This window comes from Oryzias latipes, chromosome 21, assembly GCF_053564925.1.
Source record: "Oryzias latipes strain Hd-rR chromosome 21, Olatipes_Hd-rR_3.1".
Lineage (NCBI taxonomy): Eukaryota > Metazoa > Chordata > Actinopteri > Beloniformes > Adrianichthyidae > Oryzias > Oryzias latipes.
The window spans coordinates 1,771,496-1,784,369 of record NC_136257.1 but is presented as its reverse complement, the minus strand read 5'-3'; the positions used below and the strand labels follow the sequence as shown (position 1 = coordinate 1,784,369).

The 12,874-nt window shown below is 43.8% G+C and overlaps 2 protein-coding genes across 3 annotated transcripts in view; both read right to left on the bottom strand.

Annotated features, from left to right (window-relative positions):
• Window positions 1-553: 553 nt before the first annotated feature.
• tp53rk (TP53 regulating kinase) lies at window positions 554-3,604 on the bottom strand. The gene is made up of 2 exons (XM_004086892.4): window positions 3,328-3,604; window positions 554-1,104 (listed from the first exon to the last, which is right to left on the bottom strand). The coding sequence occupies exons 1-2, from the start codon at window positions 3,530-3,532 to the stop codon at window positions 617-619; spliced, it is 693 nt and encodes a 230-aa protein (XP_004086940.1). The 5' UTR covers window positions 3,533-3,604; the 3' UTR covers window positions 554-616.
• Window positions 3,605-5,871: 2,267 nt separating this feature from the next.
• mylkb (myosin light chain kinase b) overlaps window positions 5,872-12,874 on the bottom strand; it is a 32,289-nt gene continuing 25,286 nt past the window's right edge. For both annotated transcript variants that reach the window (XM_004086895.5, XM_078939056.1), the window contains 4 exons: window positions 12,694-12,784; window positions 11,951-12,079; window positions 10,567-10,679; window positions 5,872-10,258 (listed from right to left, as the gene is read on the bottom strand). In XM_004086895.5, the coding sequence (XP_004086943.1) occupies window positions 10,130-10,258; window positions 10,567-10,679; window positions 11,951-12,079; window positions 12,694-12,784 (462 nt within the window). In that variant the 3' untranslated portion in view covers window positions 5,872-10,129. The remainder of the gene's footprint in view (window positions 10,259-10,566; window positions 10,680-11,950; window positions 12,080-12,693; window positions 12,785-12,874) is intronic.

The window sequence follows — 12,874 nt, the reverse complement described above, 5'->3', positions numbered from 1 at the left end:
TCAATTGAAGCTGATCCTGATTTGACCGCATGCAGAGCAGTAGACTAGAGATTCTCTCCGCTGCCGTTTCCTTTTCTTAGGCGCACCACCATGGAAGGTCGGTGCAGCCGCCTCTTCTACTCTGCGCTTTCAAAAACTCCATTTGCTTTTTAATCGCTGTCAATTTCTGCATTAAGGACTTGAAAAAGATTAACTGGTAAACAAAAGGTCCTTCATTGGAAACAAGTCTACAATATTAATAAGAAAAAGTTGGTGCTTCACTGAGCGGAAATGTTTACTTAGAAAAAATGTATAAAGTTTTGTGATCAGTAAAGAGCCGCATCAGAATCTCTTCTTAGGTACGAATTCAAATGTTCTTTGATAGCAGCAGTAACTTTTCCTGCTTTTTGTCTTTTCTTCTCTTTTTTTTTCCAGAAAGGCTGGACGCACCAAGGATTTTATATTTTTTGGTGCACCACTGAAAAATCTAGCGGCGCGTGAGATCAAAACAGACGCAGTCTAGAGCGCCGCCATACTAGTAACTCTGATCAACAGAAATCTTTCCAGACAAAGCTTCAGAGTCTCATTTCTTTATTAACCACGACAGCCATAAGTCCCATGAAGCTCCAGTCAACATTCATCCCACCATGGACCTCTTCCTGCCTCGGAGCCGAACCTCTTCCAGCTTTTTGATGACTGCCGATGACTTTTTGGAGGAAGCCGAGTAGCTGCCGAGCAGCTGCTGGAAGAGCGGCTCCGTGTTGGGATGGGTGCTGAGGAACGCCTTCTCCAGAACATAAAGGTCCACCCCTTTATCTTCAGCTAGAGCCGAAATGTAGCTCAGGCCAAAGTCGATGAGGACCAACTCAAGCTCCGAGCTGTCGGCGCTGCGTCGCAGCAGCATGTTGGAGGTGGTCAGGTCTCCGTGGATCACGTCTTCGTCGTGCATTTTGGCTAAGATCCGCCCCGTGAGCTCAGCCAGCCGCTGCAGCTCTTGGTCCGACCGCGAGGACGACCGCCGGGCGGATGCGATGAAGTCCCGCACAGTCTGAGAGTCAACTATTTCCTCCAGGAAAATACAGCTGCAACTGTAATCCACAAAGTAGACGACGGGGGTGGAGATGCCTGTGGAGGAGAAACAAGTCTTTGACCGGACGCTGCAAAAGGTCAGAGGCCAAGTAAATATCACAGTTTGCCTTGATCCTGTCTGTAAATGATAGGATAGAGACGACTTGAGTTGGTTATGGAAGGATTAATGGAAGATGAAGTGTGCTTTATCAGAAATGAATGCACTTCATGGAAGCAACCGTCCGGTTGCTTCCATGAAGTGCATTCATTTCTGATAAAGCACACTTCCAAGGTCATCAACCCGCTTATACTATGGTCACCTGCAAAAGAAATAAATGTTCAACCAGTTTTTAGTCCTTTACTCTTGTTATTTTTTCAGTTTGGATCACTTTTTAAACAATAAAGCATCAGTTCAGAGGGAAAGCTCTCCTCTTGCCGCTCGTCTTTGTCCAGACGATGAAGATTACGTTTGTTTTAAAGAAGCCAGCGGAGTGATACAGAACATTTCAGCTGGAACTACTTTTTTAGATTCTCACTTTTTAGTCCACACCCAGCAGGCGATCAGAATGGAGTGTTCACCCGGACCGTGGTTTAATCCTAAATAAATGAGAACATTTAAATGCAAAATGTTCCTCTTTTAATCAAATGTATTTCTTAGAACTTGGATAAAACGGATCCTCTGCTCTTCACACTGAGGGAAGAAAAAAACCCGTCTTCTGTTCGCAATTCTTTGTTCTCACCGTCTGAACAAAAATGCCCCCCCTCCCCACCCCATACTTAAAACACCCCTAGTGCCCAGTGAAAATGAATTATGCGCATCGTAAAAAATACAACATCAACAAAACGTTGAAATAAGAAGATGTAGATTTTGAACGGCATCTTTTATCCTGTTTTTAGGCTGTTTTTGTTCTGATTTCATGTAAAAATGAATCAACTAGAGACAGAATCGGGGGGGGGGGGGGGGGGGGGGGCATTTTCTGTCCATCTGCTCCCCTTCAGTGAATCTGTCCTCGTTTTCTCAGCAGCTCTGAATCTTTGGTCCAGACTACAGGAGACGGACTGAAACCTCTCGTCTCATGGCGGCGTTTTTCAGCAGGAAAACACAAACGTCTCTTTTTTTTTTTTTTTTTTTTTTGCCTTAATGCTGCACATACTGGTAAAACCAAAAAAGGAAGAGAGGAAAGGAAGAGCAAAAAAAGAAACACCAACTCCAGTCGAGACAATCATTATTTTCGCTGCTTTTCATGACAGATTTTGACCCTTTTGGCTTGCCATAAAGGTGCAGGCTGTTGGAGCGCAGCCTGGCTGCTAGAAACGATAAATCCTGAGTGTATCAGGAGGACAGGAGTGCTGCGTATCCTTACAAAGACTTCATGAGACATTTAGGACACGCGCATCAAACAATCGCACGTTTCATTCTCCTGACGTCCTTGAAGTGGCCGAACGAGCCTCAGTGGAAGTGAACGCCACACCTGCGCTCACCTGTGGACCCAGACAACCAGAGAGCCACGGCCTGTGAAGTGACTTAGGCTAAAGTGACCAGCGTAGTGTCTCCGGCAGTCAGAGCTAATATAATAATAAAAACATTGTTTGTGTCTCTCCATTAAGTTTAGGAATAAGAAAAAAATCAACAGGAAATAAGTAACGTCAACTGCCGTCTAGCGTGAGAAAAAGGTGTGGCGTGAGAGTTGGCAGCCACAAAATAACCTGGGAAACTAGAGATATTTTTAGTAAATTAACTGAGACATCCAATCTGAATTACCTGAATAAGTTGCACACAGGTCGTCACACGGTTGCATTTTAAGATGTGTGACTGTAGTTTACGAATGTTCTGACATGGAATTCTTGGGTTTATAATTTTTTCTTGTTAACAAAAAACAATTTGTTCATTCTGCAGTTAAAAAATGACAACATTTCCAACTCTGCTTTGTGTTTTTCTACCGCTCAGGTGTCCTGTGCAGTTGTGTAGTAAAATAAAGTAAAAACTTTGTTGCTTTTGCTAAACCAAACTGTGTTAAAGGTGAATTATTCCAGGAAATTGTAAAGTTCTACAAATTGTTAAAGCGGTCCAGGACCACAAAGGGTTAATGCTGACCCGGATTGAGCAGACAGAACCTTTCGCCTCGTGCGTGGACAAACCCCGCGAGGCCTCGTGGAGCTTTTCGTGGTGAACTAGAGAGCAGGACGTCCTGGACGGTCCTAGGCTGCAGTGGCCTCCGCCTGGGGGAAGCAGAGGCGTCTGAAGCCGGGGATCGGCACCGCGGCGGCGGCGGGACTCACCTGCTCTCCGGCAGCGGGCGATGCTGCGGACCTCCTGCATGGTTCTGCGGTGCGTCAGTTTTTCATCCAGCTCTGGGTGTCGGTAGCGTTTCGGAAACCGTTGTTTGATCACGGCGGGTTTTCCCAGGAACTCGGCCCGGTAGACGCGGCCCTCCGCGCCCTGCTTCAGCATCTCTGCGCCCCGCAGCAGCTGGAGGGTCGCCATGTTGGCGGCGGCTTCTTCTTCTTCTTCTGGCGTTTTACTGGCGGTTTGAGGTTTGCCGCCACCTACTGGACTGGAATGTTCCTGGAATGTTCTAAATTATCTTTTTATATTAGCATTGCCTGTCTAAAAAAAAACACATCTACGTTCTTTTCCACAGATTCATCATGTCGTTTTTTTAGATTTTGTCATATTTCTCTGTAACTAGAAGGAGCTGCATCTCCAGAAGAAAATATGGGTTGATGCTGTATCGCTGAATGAAAAGGAAGCGTAAAGGGGAATCATTGGAAAATAAATAAATGAATTAAAAAAAGATCAAAGTTAACCATAAATAAAGTTAAAACAGCACAATAACAAAAAACATATTTTTGTGATAAATGCCAGAGCCGGGTATCGAACCAGTGAGCTTCTGCACCAAGGATCCCTCATGTTTTTCAACGGAGGCCAAAATCCTGGAATATCTGGAAAAGTTCAAGGATTTGAAAGTCCAAAAGTTGTAGCTGGAAAGAGCTGAATATTTGAATAGTTGAATGGTTAAAATAGATGAAAAATTGTAGGAGTTAAGCGGAAAAAATGGCCAAAGATACTAGAATAAAGAAAGAGAAACAGGAAAACAATGATTGAAGGTTTTATAGCATTCAACCCAATAGTGGAATTACGGTCAGAACATATCACCATGCACGACAACTACAATGATCTGGGGCCTCATTCATAAACGTTGCGTACGCACAAAAGAAGGCGTACGCCACTCTCTACGCAATAGTTGAGATTTATAAAAAGCAAACTTGAGGGGAAAATGTGCGGTCCTTCACGCTCTGACCCAGGCGTACGCACAAAAACGGGTGAAATGAGAAACGGTGACGCCGTCGGCAGATGGAACAAACACGTGAAAGTGAAAATGACAATACTGCCTCTCATAAATAACATGAAGACTTCACAAAGCAAGTCTGACAATTAACAGCTACACCAACATCCGTTTGATCGATCAGCAGTGAAACAAACAAAAAAGATCAAACGAAAATTACAACAGAAATTCAAATGAACACTTATTTGCAGAAAGAAAAGTGAAATATGTTCTGCAATATTGGCATGTTGTGCAATTCATCCTCATAAATAATATAGTTAACAGAACGAAATAATGTACAAAACTGATATTCTCGTCAATGTGTCCGTCTGGCGGAGCAGATATAGGTGCGGGCGTTCGGACGGACGGACAGACGCACTAATTGTCCACTGGGGAAAGTTGTTTTCATATTAAAACATTTCTCCATAAGCTACAGAATTATGGTATTCATGCATATGCCTTTAGTTTGTTTTATTTTTGATAAACAATGTATGGCGTATGTCTCAACCATTCAGAAAGCAACAAGAAATTACATTTGCGCTGATCAATTTCCCATTTCCACGTCGATTATTCCCGACATCTGTAGCTTTTCAGATGTAATTAAATGGAGGGAAATAAAATGCCCCATCACAATGCGTAATGACGCACAATGGCTGATCTTGCGCTCATAGAAGATGTGGCAAATGGAAGAATTCGGAGTGAACGTATCTTTAGACAGCAAGAAGACTTGCTGGCAAACGAGGACGAGTGGCTTATGAGCCGGTTCCGACTTCCTCTGCGGGCTTTTGGGGGGGTGTCACCCGGTGCATCTGGCGCGTCGGCGTCCCCCTGCGCCTCAGTCACCACTCCACTAAAGGATTCCCCAATTCTTGCCGCTTGTCTCTCATCAAGAGGGTTCAGCTCCGGTGTCCCCCCCCCGTGGCAGACACACTCTGGCGATGCAGCGCCAGAGGTTTTTTTGCCTCGACTTTGATGTCCGACCATTTCTTTTTTATTTCGGCCACGGTCCGAGGTTGTGAGGCTGCAGCATTTACAGCGTCTGCCACCGTTTGCCACTCACGTGCCTTTTTGGCATTAGTAATGCCCACACTGTGCCCTCCAAACAACACTTTTCTCCTCTTTTCCACCTCGCCAACGATAACTTCTACTTCACATTGAGTGAAGTTACGTTGTTTTGATTTTCTCTCTGTGTTTGCCATGGTTTCCCAATCAATGAATATTCATTTGTGGGCGTTTCACGGACTATTTATGGGCAACTATGGGCGTGTCATGAAGCCGCAAAAGCTGCGCTGCATTTAGAATCGGTTGTGATTTATTAAGGGAAAGATGCGTAGGATGTGCGTGTGCACGGTTTTATAAATCCGAATATTTCTGTGCGTACGCACGTCCTATGTTTCATCCGTACGCCACTTCTGACGCAAATCCTACGCAAAGTTTTATAAATGAGGCCCCAGGTGTTTCAACACTGCTGTCTGCATTTCACACACATCATCAGGACTCTTTGTGATAAAACTTTATTTGGCTTCTGTGTGTAAGAAGAACGATAGAGGTCTCATAAACTCAGTTTGCCGTTCATCAAACTCATATATTTATAAATATTTGACAAAAAAAATCTACATACACTTAATACAAAAAGAAAACAAATAGTCAAGGGGTGAGCCCATCTTTAAACACGGATGGATAACTGGACAGGATGAAGTGCAGCAAGACTTTGAGAAAAAAAAACGGATGCTCACAATAATTATAAATCTGTGCTTTAAATACATTGAACAAAAAAAACTGTTGAAAAGAAAAAGCATGGTCATTGAGCACACCAACCTAACACAGAGTACGTGAAACACACAAGACCCACTCTGAATTCACAAGAAATGCTGTGTGGCTTCAGGTTGGAAACATCAGCCAGTTTGGAGCCACTAGACTGAAGCACAAACACTCGGTTGGAAAATTCACAACATTTTACCTCACGGTTTCTGCCACAGACTCTTTGGGAAACTCTGTGATTCTGCTGTTTTTTGCTGACAACTGGGAGTTAAAGACTGAAAACTACACTTTACATCACAAAGTGCTTCTAAATGTTGGCGGGATTCACTCTGATGCTCAGAGTCAACAGTGATCTTCTCATAGTTAGCATAATCACCGTCATCCAAGGGATGGTACATGCTAAAATAAACTCTAAGGCATCAGAGAAAAAGCTGTTGACCCAGTGCTCTTCATAGTCTGTTTAAGGCTCACTTGGCAAGGCAGATGAATGTGTCTGCATTTGTCTGCATGACATTCTCCTCAAAGGCTTTCTCTGGTGCCGCTCGGCTGGTTAGTGATCTGCACACATTTACAGGTGCGACACAAAACCGTTTGGTTCAACAACTGAAAACTCCAGCTTTGAAAAAACACACACCACAGATTAGAAAAGAATTGATGAACGTTTTTCCAGATCACGCTGACAAAACATAAATAAATAAATACATGAAGGTGATTTTGATTGACTTTAGTTTGAGTCTCTTGTTTCCTTCTCCTTTCTGTCCAGCATCTGAGCAAACAGGCTCCAGTTTTGGACAGAGAGATTGTTGAAAACAGCAAACAATATCAGCTTGATAGCAATAAAAAAATCAACTGAAAGTCCTGATTATGAATTTTGAAATGGCGAAAACAATTTATTTCTGGTTTTAGTGGCCACAATCAGTCTGGACATAGTACTGGAGCTGAAGTTTGTTGAAGGTACAGAAAATATGTTGGGCTTTCAGGAAGAACAGCAAATCGCCACTAATTGAAGGATTTTGATGGCAGGAGCAGAGATACAAGTCATTTTTAGTTACACACCTTTTGCTCAAATGCATTTGCTGCTGATGAAACCCCTTTTAAGGGGGAGCTGTCAAGCTTCCAATCCTTTCCACTACGTATTTATGGTGCAAAACCAATCAAAAAATTCACAAAACTCTTTAAAGCCGATCAGTCAATGATGATTAAAACAGATTCACAGCGAAATGTTTTCTCAAAACGGTTTTGAGTCAAAAAATTAAACAGTGATGAAAACAGAGAATCGACATGAAAGAAGCTCACTGTACGCTGATGATGTTGTGTTTTTTCTAGAGTGTCTGGATAAAGCGAATGCAGGAAGTCTAAGTTCAGCTGATAAGTAAAACCGTATAGTGTTTGTTACTTAAAAATCAAATAACTAAATGAAGAAGTGTAGAATTAGATACTGTATTGGTATCAGAATGTTCATACCTTTGCAATGACATGAATGGGAAAGATTCTTCTGTGTAATACAATAACAGGTTTTGTGTACCCGTTACAGATAAAACAAATGAAACTGGTCTAAATTTGTCAAAGACATCAGTGGAAACCAATGTTTGAGTTTGTTGGAGTGAGAAGCTCTGGTTCGTGATAAAGCTTGAAAATGCTTCTGGTGTTGCCCAAAAAACTAGAAACAAGATCTCTGGCTTCAGCAAGTGGTTTGAGTCGTTCTGTAGGAACACCAGCGAACACTAGATGGCAGTGTTGGTTTTTTTATGCCAGAGTTGGATTAAATATATTGTTGGGCATGACAAGAATAATGATTCCCATGAATAGCTGCGGTCACAAGTGCAAAATGTCTTGAATCGGATCAACGATTGGATTAGAATGGGCCCTGAAAAACTTTCTCAGATTATAACAAATGTTTACATCCGCCACACATTTGATCGGAATAAAGGATTTTGACAGGCACAGAACTGTTTAAAACACTGGAAATGACAAATGGCATGTTGTAAACAAACGTGGCTGCGTTTAGCATGAAGCGAGATGATCTTCTGAGCGTGCGCTTAGTATTTCTTTAAGTGACTATTCACACATAATTTTCTAAATAGGTGCAGCCAGTGCTGAACCATTTTCTTGGCCTGCATGGATCCAGATGAAGTGACAGCGTTACAGTTAGGGCTAGATTGATACGAGCGACCAACAACAACTCTTAGCCTTGGACGCACTTAAAATACTGCCGGGCAATTCAGCAAAGTGCATCTTGGCCGCAGGTAAAAACATGCGAAAATCATCAGCCTTTATTTTTTCTGGACACGATTGGTAGGACTGTCTGGAGCCGATTTTCCACACCCAAGAGCCGCCTGCAGAGCATGTGCACCTTCCTGAAGCCGCTCCTCTGCTCAGAGACACGGTTCTCCGGAGTCCAACAGCTCGCTCCGCAGAGCAGCCGACACACGACGAAAAAGCCAGAACAGTAATGATCCACGATCAGAGGAAACGGTTTCCATGCACCATAACCGGATCAACAATCAGCATCACCCACCCATTCTTGATCGGAAGGAAATCTTTATCCGAACGAGTCTGATCGGGTCAGAGTATTCTGATCGGGTCAGAGTATTCTGATCGGGTCAGAGTATTCTGATCGGGTCAGAGTATTCTGATCAGGGCGTTTTTATTCTGATGCGGCGTTTATTTTATTACTTGTGTCCACATAAACACCCCCAAAATCCCATTTCAATGGTTGGAGATGTCTGAGCTGCAAAGTCAGCTGTGCACTCTGAAAGGTCGACATGCTTTGAACTTAACATGTTCAGCCAAAACACATGTTTCAAACAGGGACTAAATGAGGGAACCAGAGCAACAGTGCCCTTTTTTTTACAGAGAGGTGGTTCATGCAGTGACTTGAATTACAGTCAAACTGTAACTTTCGTGTCTTTTTCTGCAGTTTGTGGATGTCCTTCGGTACCTAATGACAACATTTTCAGACATAAAAATGATGCTCTACACGTTTCCTGCTCCTGTCATCAACACTTTAACTTCTCCTGATGGAGCTTCACAAAAAAAGGCAAGAACTGAAGTGAACTGACTAGAGAACTGTAAGACAGCAGGATCATGACAGACATCAGTGAAAAAAAGGCGTCTCACTCCCAATCTAGAAACGCTGCTGTCTTTGGACCAGTGATGTTTACCAAAAATTAGACAGCAATGCATTAGTTACCACAGAATAATTTGCACATGGTTTGTTTTTGTCATGAGGTATGGCTGATCCTCCCTCCTCTGTCCCACAGAGAGCAGGCTCACTTCATCGTGGTTGAAGTCAGCAGCCGTGACTCAGAAACAGCCATGACCGCCACACTGCTCCCAAGATGATACACAGTCCACAGAGCAGTGTTACCTGAACGTGGGAGGCGCTGCTGCAAGGCAGTACCCGTCTGGGATGAAGACGTGAAGCCATGACTTCTACACTCAAGTGGTGCTCATTGACAACCCCAGGATGGCCGCTTATGGCGTTTTCAGAAACGGTTCTGTGTCTCATCTGTCACACATCACTCCAGGCACCAAGAGGGGCGGAAAACGCACAAACATCTAATCTTCTTTGAAGAATAAAGGACAAGGAAAGAGAAAGCTCAGTGATGTGGGGAGGGAGGGGCTATACCTGTGAGGTGGGTGGAGCTTAACACATCAGTGAATTGATCAAGCCTCTTTTCTTCTGGTGTAATTTCTTTTTCTTGGTAAAAGAAAACACAAAGTCTTATAAGACCATCTGAAGCGATTTACTGAAGAGCTGAGAGTGGTGGGAGGAGATGAGCAGACTGGAGGGAAATGCCTCTCATTGTTAGGGATGCTGGATCACGAGACCTGATCAGATAGGATGTGTGCAGCTCCACCCGCCTGCTCCTCCAACCCCCAAAACAATCGTCTGTCATTTTAAAGGTCCGCATTTCTTTGTGAGAAGCTGAACTGAAGCTAAGGAACAGCGAGCTCCATCCTGCTCCTGCTGAGTCTCGCCAGCTCCTGCTTTACTCCTCCTCCTCCTCCTCCTCCTCCTCTTCAGCCATCACCTCCACCAGCAGCTCGGCGGTGCAGGTTGCTTCCCCAAGGATGTTAACCGCCTTCACTGTGTATTTGGCGTCATCGTCACCCGACACCTGCAGGACCAGAGACGAACGGAAAAAGACGCTTGGATTCATTTCTGTCGTCTGCCCTTCACTTCACAAAAAAAGGAGGGCTTTCATTCGAAGCTCAACAGTCGCATCAAAAACTGCCCAGACATATCAGCAGACTTCAAGAGAAGCATCAGAACATTTCCTCCTGCTCTAACTCTGAAGACAAGTGTCGTCTGACACCACCCACTGCCCTTTTTTTTACAACTTAAAGAATACATTTGCTGGAAGAAAAGAAGTTTTCCTCGTGCAGTTTTTGCAATGTAATGATAGCATTTAGGTTGACCTCTGACCTCTGAAATGATTAGACTGCAGTTTCCATCTTCGTCGTAGTCGATCTGAAAGTGCCGAGTTTCTTTGATGGGCTGGTCATCTTTGTACCACACCACCTCCGGGTCAGGATAGCCTGCAACAAGCAGTCAGCCGTCAGCCCAGACTCTCCTTCTCTGTACAAGTCTGAAGTCTGAACAGGCTTTTCCATTCAAACAAGCATCTCCCATTGAGACGGTCAGTTAACTCCTGGTCCACTTTGGAGTAAATGCAAATATTTTAATACACTTGAGTTTTAAAACAAGTATTTGCAGGACTATATTTTGTTTGATAGGATTGTTGGTAAGTACAGTATTCCCCCGTATTCGCGGTGCTTAGGGACCAGAGACACCCGTGACCACCAAGAATGCCTGTCACCTATGCTTCCTCATAAAAAACCCTACTAAAACATTTCTGATGCTTTGTAAAATTTTTATTAAAGAACATTCATATTAACAATATTAATAGTGGATTGGATTTAGCTGCGCTTTTCCTGACGCTCAAAGCTCTTACAATGTATCTCCATTATTTATTTATAAGTGGTGATGGTATCTACTGATGTAGCCACAGCTGCTCTGAGGCAGACTGACATTGGAACGTTGCTCAACATAAAGAGTTTTTTGATTCAGAACAATAGACTGCACTGCAGCGTACTTTACATCCCACATAAGGAGTGTCTTTCTGTGCCTCAAAACCAGGAGCCAGTACTTCCTAATTCATCAGTGAAGTGCGAAACGTCCTGCAGCGCGATTTGAGCGTCGGGCATGGCGCGTCAGTCCGGCACCAGCGTGTTTTGAGCGTTGTTTCTTTCAGAAAAAGGCCGATTTCTTCCATTATTCATTCATCCAGATGATAATTATTTTCTGAGATTATCTTCAGCGTATCTGGATATTTTCTGGCAGCTTCTGAATCAGCTGACTCTATTTCTCTATGCAGGGGCACAAACTTTGGTCATATCGATTCAGGAACCGGTGGAACCAGCTCTTGGTGGCCGTGTGCTCTTCATCTCCACCCTCTTCCTCAGAAACTCATACAGCACGTCCCTCAGATGTAAAAGTCTCATACAAGCACCATGAGTTGTCTGAGCTTATCCGCGAATATTGAACTGCGAATAAGTGGGGAAACACTGTAAAGGATCAGATACAAGTCTTAAAAAACAGAGTAGACTTTATTATTCTTCTAGTTTTTGTATTGAAATAGAACTTTATTTTGTTTTCGAAAGACAAAGTGAAGAAAACACTGAGATTATGAATAATTAACCATTTGTATCTGTGTCCCAATCAGTAATATTATTACCAGTTAGCTTGTCTCTTTTATTAAAGCCAGCGTAAATGACTGCAGACTAATGGCTGTACTGATCCTCTGTACCTTCTATTTTGCAGTCGAAGCGGGCGGCACTGCCCTCCACGACCTCCACATCTCTGATGACCTTGCTGAAGCTTGGCTTACACTCAGCTCTCTGCTCGTACTCCAAGCACTCCAGGAACTGGTTGTCCTCTGACACAAAACACACAGTTGGTTGGAGTTTATCACCAAGCCCTTAAGAGAAAGTTCAGGGTGACGACATATGTCTGTGGAGAAAAATTAAGGGGAAGTCCAACATGCATCTTAGACATTGGAAATGAATCCCAGGAGCAGATGTGTTTGCTGCTGGGGCAAAGCTTTGGAATCACGCTGGCACCCATTAGTTAATGTTAGCTAAGCCGTTATAGGTGCTAGCCTAACATGCAAGCCTGTGCAGCTACTCAGCAGGGCAAGGAGGGAAATATTTATGTAAAGTTTTCACTTTTGTGAGGGTTTTTCTGCTCTACACTAGTCAAGTTACCTTAACCATGGCACAGGGTAGTAATTTAAAAGGTGAAAAGTATGGATCCTTGACCCCCACACCTGTTATGTGGAGTATTTCTACTTTGTGTCTGCAGCCAGCTCCCCTTCCTTTAAGCTGGTGCACAACTGCATTTGGTAACGTTGCCCAATACCCAAACCAACGGATGGTTAAGCTATCCCCCAAAACAAGAATGCTTTGACCAAGAACCCCCCCCATGCCTTTGACCAAGAACCCCCCATGCCTTTGACCAAGAACCCCCCATGCCTTCTCTCTGTGTTTCTACCTTCGGTGGGGGAGCCCTTCTTGGCGCTGACTCCAGCCATCATGGCCATAGATGACAGTCTGCCGATGGCCCGGACAGCGTGCCCTGTTTTCTGCCACAGAACAATGGAGAGTTGCAGCATCTGACATGAACGATGAATGTTGTGACAATGAGAGACGTGTTCTTCTGGAGCAATCGCCAC

Coding starts and splice junctions, on each gene's coding strand:
- tp53rk (XM_004086892.4), bottom strand. CDS start 3,532: ATGGCGACCCTCCAGCTGCTGCGGGGCGCAGAGATGCTGAAGCAGGGC. Junction 1,105..3,327: donor CGCCCGCTGCCGGAGAGCAG/GTGAGTCCCGCC, acceptor TCTCCTCCACAG/GCATCTCCACCCCCGTCGTC.